The following is a 13,878-nucleotide window of genomic DNA, read 5'->3' on the forward strand; positions in this document are numbered from 1 at the left end:
ATTATGTCTGTAGAGATCCTTAAAAAATCATCACAAGGGGCCTTAAGTTTCCTTTTAAGATGCAGAAAGCTGGAAAGACTCTTGTTTCCATCCTGATAATAATGATAAAAGAAGTTGGATGAAAGGGAAAATCATAACATTTCTTGAACCCATCAGAAAGCTAAGGTTAGTGAGCAATGAATGAGCCTGAAATAAAAAAAAGGCTGTGCTCTGGGCAGGGGTAGGTGTGGGCCCAGGCTTGGGGGCAGGGCAGCAGAAGCTGGGGCCCCCACTCTGGGGGCCGCTGCCAGTATGTGCCAAGCAAACTGAAGGTATAAAATTGGGCCACACCTAAAATCTCAATTGCACTAAAATCTCCTTTAAGGGATTAGTTTTCAGGGCTTGATTGAGTTTATTAGTCATAATTTTTCATAGGTGATTATATAACATATAATACTTTTGAACCATTTTAAGGCAACAATTTTATCCTTCACAGTTTTTTTCTCAATGCAAAACATTTCTACAGACTAAGACTCCTGTGAATGATGAAGTCATAATTTTTCCTTAAGATGTGTGTTTACTTCATATTTCTCATCAAATGGAAGTCGTGCTGCCTCATGTTGGAATCTCCATGGACCATAATGCAGGTGCACCTAGAAACTCTGAAGAGAGAAAGCTCCTGTGCAAACCACCATATTTTTCAGAGCAATGCAGAGGTCAGTAGAATAGAAATATTCAGGCAACCTCAGCATGACCCATCTATTCATTTCTGGAGACAGTGGGAGTCCTGGGACTTCTAGGAATCTTAAGTGGTGAGCTGGCCCAACTAAGTCATTTGGTTACATCTACTTCTGCCCTGGTTAGGTAAGTATTAAATGCCATGTATGTCAAAATTTTTGTGACAGCATTATATCACTTCAAGAGAACTGTCTGGAACTTCTAGTACTGAGTTTGGAGAAAACACATGTGAAATCACTGAACAATTTAGATTTTTGTCTTTGCTCACAGACCCAAAGCTCTACAATAACAAAGATGGTACCTGTCTTGTTCACTGCTATATTTTCCCAGTCCTTAGGACCACTTGAAACATACTAGACATTTAAATATTTGCTAAATAAGTTACTGATATGGAAGAAAAGTATTTGAAGCCATCAAAATTCAGATTTAAATTCATTTTTGTTTAATATGAGATAAATATTCAGTATTTTTGGGGGGGGGCGGTGGGAGAATAGGAGGGAGGACCTGACTTATTTTGCAGAACTGCTTCAGTGTATCAAATACTTATTGAGTACGTAACTACAAGCCAAGCATTCTGTGAGGCATTAATGACACTGACACACAGCAGTAAGTGAGCAGCAGTGAGTAAGACAGGTAACACCACAGATGACGTGGCGCAGGAGCTAACTCCCAGCACAGTCTTCCTACCTTTACTGTAGCTTTTAAGAAATCTTTAGGAAGCAACTCACTTAGGCACACCTACCTACTGTGTTGTGCCATCTATTCACTGCAAACAGTCGGCTGCAGGTCACTGTCACCACTGCAGGGATAGTCAGGTGGGGCAGGGTGTTGGCCGCCACGTGGGTTACAGGGGAATTTGAAGGAAACTTCAGCACCATTATTACATCCTGTTGCATCTGATCTTTAAACATGAGGGGACTCTGTGGAAGGAAACACTGTTGAATAGAAAGGGAAGAGAGCAGAGGAAAACAAAAGGAATGATAGAGTTAGTGAAATGTGTGGGACAGTGAGGGCACGCAGACACACGCGGGTCAAAGCTGCCTGAACTTCCCTCCCAGCCTTCCCCAGCTCTAATAGCTCAGCCTTGAGGAGGGCCCAGGGCGCAGAGGGCAAGGACTCTGTGAAGTCTCCCATCTAGAGACACAGACTCATCAACAACCAGCCTCAACTAAAATATCTTCAGAGTACGAGGTGACGTCAGCTCTTAGGTAAGTCTATGTGATGCAACAGAATTATCCAATGCAGTTAAAAAAATCAGTTTGGCAGAAAATTACTCAAATCACTTACTGCCTTTGTTTACATGAAATACAAAGCAGATCGACTAATACTTTCAATTCTATCTGGTTGATCTGGGGTCATAACTAGAGTCTAAATAACTAAAATACATTAGCCTTCATACAGCAGCCCCAGTGCTCCCCTGCCACTGCCTTGCCCGGGTTTCTGCCCCGGCACGGACTTCATGGTTGAGGGCACCTTTCTCCCTTCTAGACTGCGAGCTTAGTGATGGCCAGCATTTTTCTTCCTGCTTTCTTTAACTTTTGTTTTTCAAGCATCTAACATATGACTTGATAGAAAATCATGTACATACTGTAAGGACTACAAAACCCTATAAATACTACTACATAAGTACACACACAGTGGAGATGCTGGGAATAATCATTATTTGGGTTTCATATGTATTTTGTAATTGTTTGCTATTAATATGAATTCTCTGCTACATCAACTTAGATTTTCTCTATAAATGGTTCCATGCCAATTTAGTCTCTTAACAATTTCCTCTAGAAAGGAAGGAATTTTGACTGGGCATTTCTCCAGGATAAATATTATTATTGTTATTAAACAGAGAATACTAACATGAGAATAAAATTCTCCTGCCAAGCCATTTCATAAAATGAAGTGTTAAGAGATATTCTCCCGGACAGTTTATTCAAAATGCTTCATCCCAAAGCTTGAGGCTCCAAAGCCACCTCTCCTGGCTACACTGTGGCTGAGGCTTCCACGGGAACCACTTGAGTTGGGCAAACCTTCCTATTTTGCCCACTTCTGGACCAACTGCAGTCAGAAGAGTTCATTAGTGACTAATCAAGGCACTGAAGCTGTTTGGCTTGAGCTACTGTAGAAAAAAAATGTTTAAAAACAAGCAGATTTATTTCTGTGATTCTTTGAAGGTTTAGAAGATGTATTTGTCTCTGTGCCTCCAATACTCATCATCATATCTGACACATAAGAGGTCTCTATAAAAATCTGTTAAATAACTGATAGAGTAAGTGAAAGGTGTGAACGGTGCTTCCATCACAAAATAACAGCTTATAAATTTGTTGGTAAATAAATTATGGAGCACATTCTAGATTTCTTTATGCCAACATTATACTTGTTGTGCTGATAACAACCTACACAACCTGATTTCTTTTGTAAACAAGTTTTAACCATCAAGCATTTTTTACTTCAGTAAAAATTGGTGGAAAAAATCAGTTTTAAAAATAAATTCTGGCTCGGCGCCTATAGCTCAACCGGCTAAGGCGCCAGCCACGTACACCTAAGGTGGCGGGTTCGAATCCCCAGCCCGGACCCGCCAAAACAACAATGACGGCTGCAACCAAAAAATAGCCGGGCGTTGTGGCGGGCGCCTGTGGTCCCAGCTACTTGGGAGGCAGAGGCAGGAGACTCGCTTGAGCCCAGGAGTTGGAGGTTGCTGTGAGCTGTAATGCCACGGCACTCTACCCAGGGGGACAGCTTGAGGCTCTGTCTCAAAAAATAAATAAATAAATAAAATAAAATAAAATAAAAATAAATTCTAAGGCAGTTTCATTAGGTGTTGAGTAACCAGTTGTCAGGTCTCCGTGTTCCCAGTTTCTTCATTCCCAGTACCAAGAACGGTTACTGGTACTGAGTTGACAGAATGATTGAGCAGAGCAAGCAGGTGCAAGCAGGCAGAGTGCCAAAGTTTTCCTAGAGATTAAAGCACAGTACATTCCAAAGAAAGACTGGGTCTGCCCCTGCAAGTGGAGGAGACACTGAGTTTGACAAGATTTCTGTTTTTATGCTGACTCCCTAATTTTATGTTAAGTGTGTGTGGGGGGTGGAATATTCATAGTTTTTCTTGCTTGGAAAAGGGTGGAGAGTTCCTGGAATTGGGAACCCTCTCCTTTTCTACCCTGGAAGGCAATTTCAGGGGGTTGGTTGTCATGGCCTTTGTAATCTGTCATGACGCTGGTGGGCATGATTTCTACTATGTTACTGAGGGTAGCTCAGTTAGGGACACTGTTAGGGCCACCATGTAAGTGCTCCAAAGACCCTCTATCTAGGCCTTGACAATGTTTCTACTTTGTGCTTTCTTGCCTCTTTCTGACTGGTCAGTCCATGGAGACACCCTTGATACATCATCTGTTCTTTCTTGGGAGCCCTCTCCTTAGGGTCCTAATTGGGCTGTTCCAAAAAGAACCCAAGGCAGTACAGCCACATCTGTTTGTCCCTGTCAGAAAGTCCCTAAGACATTAATCAGTCCCTCCAAACCACCAGCTCCCCCAACAACCCACTTGTAAGGTTGTGCACCTGTGAGATCTCAACTGGCCCCGTTCCTGTAACAGCTCAGCCCAGCCTGACCCAGCCAGTCCAAACTAACCTAACCACCTGAACCATCCACCCTGCTCGCGTCTAACTAATTGTCTAACCTAACAGCTTGTCAGAAAACTTTTTTACTTTCTTTAAATTAGATACAGAGGAAAATGTTTATCATTTGCCAATCAATTGGAAAAGGGCCGTTTTGTTATGAAAATGGACTTTTAAAATTCAGATTAAAATGAAAGGAATATAACTTTTTCCCTTTCAAAATGGGAATAAAGGGTTTTGACACAGTGGCTAATAATTATGTCAGTGAGCATTTATTAAGACCTGTTGTAGGACAGTGCTGGTCTAAGTGGTACGCAGTACTGAGTTCTTAAATCCTCAGCAGCAGGCATTGTTTTTACCTGTAAGTTACAGATGCTGCTGAAACACAAACCCAGAGAGATTAAGTAGCTTGCCCAAGTCACTTACTAGCCAGAGCAGAGCTGGAGTGTGGCCCAAGTCTGCCTCGGGGGCAAACGCTCTGTTCAACAGCCTCTCTGCAGCAGCCATAAATTACCTTTATATTTCTTCCTTTTTCTTAAAATGAACTACTCCCCAACCCTACCTGCCCCCCAAACTTGGCAATACTGTTTTGTGTTTATGTTTTTCACTGTAAATTACAAACCAAATTGAATTTTTGATGCCAGCATGAGTCTCCATGTCTGTGTGTGCATGAATAAGCTTCCGCTGAGGCACAGCTTCAGAAGAACCCCAAATTGGGCTACCTAACCAGGACTTACAGGTAAGAATGATACTCCCTTCTCTGTTTCTCTGTGGGGTATCAGTAAGTACTTAAGCTAAACAGTATCAATAAGGCGAGAAGCCTTTAAAAATAGGCTGCTAAAATCACTATTTTATTTGCTCTTTACCCAGGTACAAAGGAAAGAAAAAAAGAATCTCAACATGCTGGTTTGTCTTACCAGGTGCATGGCAGAACTCCGAGGCGGATGTGGCTCGATAAGCAACTGAGATGGCGTCTGTCCAAAATTCTGTATCTGTGCCTCCATGGCCTGCAGGGGGAGAGGGTGACTGTCAAGATCAATGTGCATCAAAGGCAGAGGCAGCACACTCTGAGAACGCAAGTGTATCCCAGTCAGCCATGAAACAGCGTCCAGAAAATTCACCGGTGCTCTTTTCTCAGGGTGCAGAATCATCCAAGGGTTAGTATTTTGTAGACAAGCTTTGCCTCTCCTTCCAAACATGCTTCAGTTAACCAAGTCACTATTCTTACTTCTAGAAGCTGGGGTTAAATGTGAAAATGCTAACCTGTGGATACATGCATGCAGCTTAAATCAAAGAACACTTTTAATACTAAATAGAACACGTATACCTTAATAAAGTCCTTTGTAAGAAGGAACGTATGGGGATCTCTAATGAAATAAGCTTCTGGAATCTTAATGGGAAAAAAGAATGACACATAAAGTCCACCAATGACACAATATACAACTCAGAAAAGTGCACGCTCCAATCAACTCAGAGAACAATCAGTAGAAAGAATATTAAGACTTTTGTTTAATAATTAAATATGATAAAAATTTTGTTACCATATTTGAGCTTGCTAGCTATTCTTGAGATAGTTTTAGAGGACTGGTTATAAGGTATAAATTCATTTCTGTTGACTTTTTTTCTGAAAATTTGGGAAGAATTCACTCAAAAAGGAAAAAATTCTGTAGGTATTCTGTGCTATACATTATTTCATTAATGTGCATGCATATGGAAATATTAATGAGATTTTATAGTTTCCAATGAATAAAAATAATTTTAGACCTCGAACTGAACTGTGCAATATACCTTTTTTGTGTGTGTCAAAGAGATAATCTTTAAGAGACTGAAGTACTTTTCATATGTAAATTCTACATGCAAAATATTTGAATATATGAAGCTGGACTAACAGAAATATTTTTCTGAAATATTGCAAGTATGTAATTTAAGTCAACAAGGAGAAACACAATATTTACTATGATCATTACTCTGTTACTATAATTTTTTTTCCTAAAATTGTGTGCAATTTGGTTGCACATAAAAGTGAAATATGAAAGTCAGTGCTTGAAGGAGTGCAGGTAAGTCGGGAGATGGCTCTGGACAGAGCACTACCACTAATCACAGCACCAGCTACAATACTCATTTATAAAGTACTTAAATTTAACAGTCTGTCTTCCTAGACTGCATTTCAAGAAAATGTTCATCAATAAAAATGTGAACTTTCAAATTTATTAGCAATATTAAACATGCATGCATCATTACCTGCCATATTTTAGCAGTTGCATAAATGCAGCTTTGGTTCTTTTATTTGCAGAGGCAATGGGATGAATTATTAAATCTCTTTAAGTGCTGTCCAATTCTAATGTATACATCTATTTGCATGGTGTCCACTCATATGCAAAGTGTGACTATTTACCTAAATTGTATTCACATAGGTATCATCATACTTCATCTCCCCAGTGCAAGATTTATGATTATAAAAGGGGAAAGAGACCATTTCTGGGTAAGCTCATGTTATTAACAATAAACTCTCGAGAACTATTTGGAATAAAAGGTGGTAATTTGATTGTTAAAGTTGCCCTGGTTAGCAAATGTCCAACACCTAGCTTCATGTATCAGGAACAGCTAAAGTCTCTCTAACAATGGATACTATTGCTTGTGTTTTTATTCCTCCAGAAAACAGACTCGAGTGCAAGTGAGGAGCTTGGGGTAAAATTCAGCATGTTTTAATCTCCAGACCTGTGCCTTGCATTAGTGGGTAGTCTTTAAATGTTTACTGAAGGAATGAATCAGCAAACATGCTTTGCTTGACTCTAATTTTGTTTCTGAAAAGGAAACATTAAAATCAAACTAGAAAATGTGAAGAAAGTGATATAATTTCCAGAAATCTTCTGTACAGTTTTCTCAGTGGATCCTGCCTCTGATCCTATTTGGGCTGAGGCAGAGTATTTTATTTAAAATGGTTCCCCAATGGTACCAGCATAAAGATTACGGTGTGATTAATCTCACTTTTTCAATTCCCTACATTTAACAGTTATTTCTTTTGAGACTAAACCCTCTCCCTGTGATCTACTTCAGATCATTTCATGATACAAAGTATCTTATTCCAATATTTATCCCTTAGCTATCTCCTAATCTGGCCTTCCAGTAGTAATTCTTTACTCTCTGATTTAAAAATGTACAGATCTTTCTCATCTTGAAAAAGTATGCCGTCTCCTCTAAGATCTATTTCTTGTCATTACTAAAACATATGAATGGAAGTGAGCACTTACTATTCCTCTTCACCTGCCTCCCACATAATATTTTCTTCCTCCCCCACTTGTATGGAGTCATCAGTGACTTTCCTGCCAAGCACACAGGTGCCTGTGTGGGAGAGTTGCCCAGTGTTTTGCAGAACCCATTTTGCAGCCCCTGAACCATCACAATGAAGGAGTTGTTCTGAAAGCTAGCCCCCTACTTAGGAGAAAATCCTCCCTCAATGCTAACCTTGGGCAGGGATCTAAGTCCTTCCCGTCCCAGACTCTCTAAATCATAATGAATGCCCCGAGTATTCTGACAGCACATTTTCTCTCTTTATGGTGGAATTTAACACACAATTATTCATATGTGATTGTCTGCTCAGTCTTTGTGTTTCTGCAGGTCACAACTATGACTTAGTCCTAACAGAGGCTCTAAGAATATTTGTTGAATATAGAAGTGTGGCAATGGTGGGATATTGGTGCAAAACTGAAAGTTAGTCCAGAAAATGCAAAGTAGGACACTGGAGAAAACGTTACTTTCACAAGTCAACACCACCGAAATAATAATCATTGGTGGAATGCTTACTCTGTGCCCTTAGGAAGTTTCTAGCCCCCAAAATAAAGATGAGGACGTCAGAAGGCTGACGATGGGGACAAGCCCACGCTGCCATGGCAGCCAGGCCAAGACGGGAGGGAAGGGCAGTAGGACTCTCGGGAAAGGGACTTCCAGAAAGAGACGTGATCTGTGGTCTGAAGATGAAGTAGGGAACAGTATACAAGGATTTTCTCCCACACAGAAATTTTCCATGAATTTCCAAATATATCAAAAGACCCTACTTAGAGCTAATTATGCCATGGATTCTTTCCATATTATCAGATGTGGCATTTATAAATTGTACATATTTCTATTTTTCCAAATACTGTTCTGCATGGGTCAGATTTAATGCTAGCTTTATTTATTCATAAAATATGTTTGTTGAATACCTGCTACATAATAAATCCCATTCTAAATATTTATGGTACACATCACACACAACAGTCACAGAGCTCATAGGCAGCCGCAGGTGAGATCCACCGGACACAGTTTTAGCCAACATTTACAGGTCATTACATTTTATATAATAAATTGGATTTTCTGGCTTTTCTCAAAAAATTAGCAGATCTGGCAATACTATATCGGTATTGCTGTACAGCTGCCCTTTTACAACGCCCATCACGCACATGACCCATATAAAAGACTACGGCTTTGATAATAACTCTGTCAAGCTAACTTACTTCATCAAATCTAAGATGTCATCCATTCACTACTAGAAGTATCATTATTTGGTGTACTAGTAAAAAGGAAAAATGCTGCCAATTAAACTATGACACACCACTCATTATCAGACACACTGTGATTTGGAATGTTGACATAGGAAAATGATCCTACTGTCTTAAGAATCAATAAGTCATAGTAACTTTTTACGTACAATAAGTAGTAGTATCATGAAGCTTACATATTTTATACAAAGCTAGCACAGGTAATAGGCTTAAACCACTAAATTTTTCAAAACAAAATGTGACTGACAAAACCGTTGATGTTTTATAAATATGAAAGATGATGTGTCCACTGGTGGCCAACCCTTTGGTGGGACAGCATGAAAGTAATGGATTGGCTTTCACTTAAAATTCTTAGTCGTTTATAATTGCTGAGTTTGGTGTTTTAGTCTTAAGCTTCTTATGTACATCCATTTGCATGCATTTATTCAATTTCTTACTTTTTTAAGAATTAAGACAGACAAAGTACACCAAGCGTACTAATTTTAAGTATACAGCTTGATGAATCTTATGTATGTATGTATACGATTTTTCTCTTATAATCATACCCAGATCAAGACAGGACTTTGGAAGAGAACTGGAAGGTCCCACACCCTGGCCTGGGTGGTGGTTCCATGAGTGTACAGGAAACCTCAAGTCCCTCCACTGCCAACTATTCCCACTCCTCACACCTTGTCAAGTCAATCACTACTTTTATGTTTATCACCATTGATTATTTTTTCTGATCTTGAATTTCTGATACTGGAATCACACAGAACACATTTTCTGATGTCTGCTTTGTTTTCATCAACATAACATCTGCAAGAGTCATCCTGTACCAGTAGTTTTTTCTTTTCTATTGCTGTGTAGTATTCTGTTGTATTACTCTGCCACAACTTACCACTTTCCTGTTAATAAATATTTGGGTTGTGTATAGTTACATGTCGTATCTTTTTTATGAAAGATTTTATAAAATTCTTGTACAATGTCTGGATGGAGGGAAGCAGTCATTTCTGTTGGATATATGGCGAGGCATGGGCTTGCTGAGTTATAAGGTAGGCATATGCTTAGTATTCCTGCCAAATTTATTTTTTCTAAGTATTTGTAAACCCAAAATGTAATGGTCAAAGCTATAATAAGTAATAATTTCTTTTTTTAGAGACAGTCTCACTCTGTCACCCAGGCTCAAGGCATCCCAAGTTGCTGGGACTACAAGTGAGCCCTAATATGCCGAGGTAATTTTTCTTATTTTTTTGTACAGATAGGGTCTTTGTTGCCGAGGTTGGTATCAAACTCCTGGCCTCAAGTGAACCCACTGTCTCAGCCTCCCAAAATGTTAGAATTATAAAGTGAGCTACCATGTCCAGCTTCTAAAGTAACGATTTAGACTGTATGGTCTTTTGGGGCATTTAGAAACTCCTACATATCCAAACTCAACTCTGTTTTATAAAAAAATATTATACAAACAATACCACATTAGTTTATTACCAAGAATCGTCCAGACAGGAATGAGAAATAGTTTCTTAAGAACTTAAAATTTTAATTGTTATGTAGGTTCTTACTTCTTATAAAAATTGTCAAATATTTATTGAGTAGTTACCATGTGCTCAGAATTTATTTTTCTTCCCAGCTAAGACCCATCAAGAAATAGGCTTAACACCTTGAGGAAGTTCTAAAATGTGGAGTTCTGCAGGGGCAGGCAGAGCAGTAAAGGGGAATGTGAACTGAGTTACGCAAGCACAGGGGACAAACTCAGCAAACTGGAGTAGTGTGCATGGCCCAGATTCCATCCATGCGTCTGACACCACCACTTGGGTTTAACTGCTTATCTGGGATGTGAAGCTCCTGTTAAGGGAAGTTTCTGTTAGGGACACTTTCCCTTTGTCCCCTCCCTACTGCTGGATTATCTCTTCCTTAATCTTGTTAGGCTCTCCTTTTTAAAATTCTCCAGGACCCACAGGTAAGTTACAAAATTATCCACACTTCCCTGAAGAATCCTTTTTCTTTCCTCACAACCAGCTCTCTCTCATCTTCCACCTTCCTCTGAATCAGCTCTACTGTGTATGGCTGTGTTGTCCAAGAGTGTGCAGAGGTTCCCAACTGGGGGCCTGTGAGGGGGAGAATCTCCCTTGATTTACCTTTTGTAATTCACTCACTTCTAGTGTCTTTTTCAATGTGCACAATGGGCCGTGTGACACATGCCTTATTTCTTTGGCCTCGGCACCTCCGGCTGAATTGTTTTCTTTCATCTTGCCTTCCCTTCCAAGAAGGTCCGACCTTCTCTAGGCATAAAGATACATATTTGGAATTAAATCCTCAGAAGAGGAAATACATATGCTGCATGTATGTGTGTGTCACACAAATGCCTATTACTAGGAAGGACTTTACAGCCAAGGCAAAAAAGCAAATGTGGCCACAGGTAAGCCATAATTCAAAAGTTGTACCTTCTCTGGTAGGTGGTAGATAAGGACTGACGTTATTCCTGTTTTTTTCATAATGCAGGAAAATTTAACCCAGATTTACGTTTATGTTTTTCTCTCAAAGAATCTTCACAACTGTTAGTCTTTCCTGGGGGGTGTGTGGTGGGTGTGGTGACCGTAGCCTATTATCTCTCAGATGAAACAGCTCTCAAATGGCCTGTCTCATCCTTTCCCTTTGATTTATATAAGCTTTTAATTTTTTTTCCAGAAATATCAGCATTTTATGAAGTACTACAGGTTTGCTGTTTACAATGCAAAATATTGGGCTATGTTCAAATACCATTCAATTCACTAACGATTTTCAGAAAATTCAAGAAAAAAGTAATACAAGTGGTTGTTGGAGATCACAGAAAGACTCTCAAAGTCTCCTTAGTCTTTTGTTTATTTGACTGTGTAGCTCTTCCTTACAATACTTTTTATTTTAATGCTTAAAAGCATTCTTTTTTTAAACCAAATGTAACACACAATAAAAATACATGTGATTGATATATTTTTGTTTCACCTGCAATTTTACCAATTCCAAACAGAAAAAAGAAAACCAATGGAATTCAGAGAAGTCTGCAATGGTAAAAGGAAGGGTTACTTAATGGCAGACTGTATTTTAACTGATAAGTTTTTGCTGCTGGTTTATTGTTGTAATAAAACAAGATCATATAAAGCATTACTTTTTAATGCTGGAAAAACCGAAACAAAATAAATCAAGCAAATAATATCTGCACTTTGTTATTTCCTGGTTTATAAACATTAGGCTATATAAAAAATTAAAATGCTATTTTATATTCAACTGCTTCTAGTTTTTCATAGAAACCACAAAATACAAGAACAAATATTTTTTTCCTTTTGCTTTAACAATCAACTGCATGAAGGCTAAATCTATTCCAGCAAAATTATTAGAATCTTTAAGCAACTATTTGGTAATTCAAATAAAAAAGGAACACATTTGCTTTAATTAATTAGACAGTATTTGAAGGAGGGAATTCTGATTTTTTCAGTTACCTGCCTTACTTGTTGGTTTCATTCTTTAAGCATAAACCAAAGCAGAGTGAAGAAGGGACCTATCTTCCTGCTGAGTCGGACTTTTTCCTTGGAATGGTAAATTATAATGGTGATAGTCCATAACTGACTTAACAAATGAAAAAGTAAAGCAAAAAAAATAAGCCCCATTTCTTCTGGACACAAAATGTCTCATCCAGAATATTTTCCTCTTCAAGTCAGGTCAGTGCCATCGGTGACAAGCTCATCACTTTCTTGACTTAAGTCAACTCAGGTAGAAAGCATGCATGCATTTTAATGCATCTGATTATGACTGACATACCCTGGATGCCTTGAATGAGCCTGTTTAGCTCAGAGAAGTGACCCACCCAGTGGGAACTACAGGTGAGCTGGATACTTTCCTTGGCTCTGGAAGATGCACCCCACAGACCCACATTCTCACGCTGTTTACTTCCCCATTGGGTCTAGCCAGTGACACAGCTCAGAACAGGAGCCATGAGGGCAAGGTATGTATCACATAGCCTCTCCGCCAGGGGCCAGTTTGGCAGGACCCGGGCTGCAATACTCTACTAAGGCGACAGCTATTCGGTGACTATTTCTTTTGCCAGATTCTGGGCATGTCTCCCTCTCTTGTCCCCTAAGGTCTAGGGGTATCAACACCTCGGTCTGTCACCGTCCCTTGTTCATCCACTTTACCCTGCCCATACCTTTGTAAATAGGACAATTGATACACACACACTCTCTGTTTAACTTACTGTAAAATACATGTAACATAAAATTTAGCATCTTAAACATTTTTAAGTGTATAGTTTGGTAGTGTTAAGTATACTCACATTGCTGTGCCTCTAACTCCAGAACTCTCTTCACTTTCCAGAATGAAAACTCTGTACCTATTAAACAAAAGGTCTCCACTATCTCCTCCCTCCAGGTGCTGGCAAGCAATATTCCACGTTCTGTCTCTATGAATTTGATTAGTCAAGATGCCTCATATTAGTGGAATCTCACAGTATTTGTCTTTCTGTGACTGGCTGATTTATTTCACTTAATGTCCTCAGGCTCGTCAATGTTGTAGCATGTGTCTGTGCAAAGCTCCCACGGGAAGTACTTTGAAGGTGGCAGTAGTGATAGTCAGCAGTGGGGTATGTGGTGTTTTTTCTAGGATGAGCTTGTGAATGTAATTGTTGTACATACTACATTTGTTTATCCACCCACAGATGGATGCTTGGGTTGCTTTTGTGAAAAACACTGCTACCAACATGACTATACAAATATCTTCTTGAAACCCTGCTTTCTTTCCGTTTTTTTCATACATACACAGAAGTGGAGCTACTGGGTCACACGGTAATTCTATTTTTAACATTTCGAGGGACTGCCACATTGTTTTCCATAGCGGCTGTGCCTACTACCAGCTATGCCCGCTACCAGCTATGCCTACTACCAGCTATGCCTGCTACCGACTGTGCCTACTACCAGCTATACCTACTACCAGCTATGCCTGCTACCGGCTATGCCTACTACCAGCTGTGCCTGCTACCAGCTATGCCTACTACCAGCTATGCCCGCTA

General features: G+C 39.5%; 1 protein-coding gene across 1 annotated transcript in view; it reads right to left on the reverse strand.

Annotated features, from left to right (window-relative positions):
* The window catches only part of NBEA (neurobeachin), a 719,303-nt gene that overhangs the window by 19,220 nt on the left and 686,205 nt on the right, over positions 1–13,878 (reverse strand). Inside the window, exons 50-51 of the mRNA XM_003800132.3 lie at positions 5,244–5,333; positions 1,460–1,652 (exon numbers count right to left, since the gene is read on the reverse strand). Of these exons, the coding sequence (XP_003800180.1) occupies positions 1,460–1,652; positions 5,244–5,333 (283 nt within the window). The remainder of the gene's footprint in view (positions 1–1,459; positions 1,653–5,243; positions 5,334–13,878) is intronic.

This window comes from Otolemur garnettii, unplaced genomic scaffold (genome assembly GCF_000181295.1).
Source record: "Otolemur garnettii isolate 467f Iridium unplaced genomic scaffold, OtoGar3 scaffold00167, whole genome shotgun sequence".
Lineage (NCBI taxonomy): Eukaryota > Metazoa > Chordata > Mammalia > Primates > Galagidae > Otolemur > Otolemur garnettii.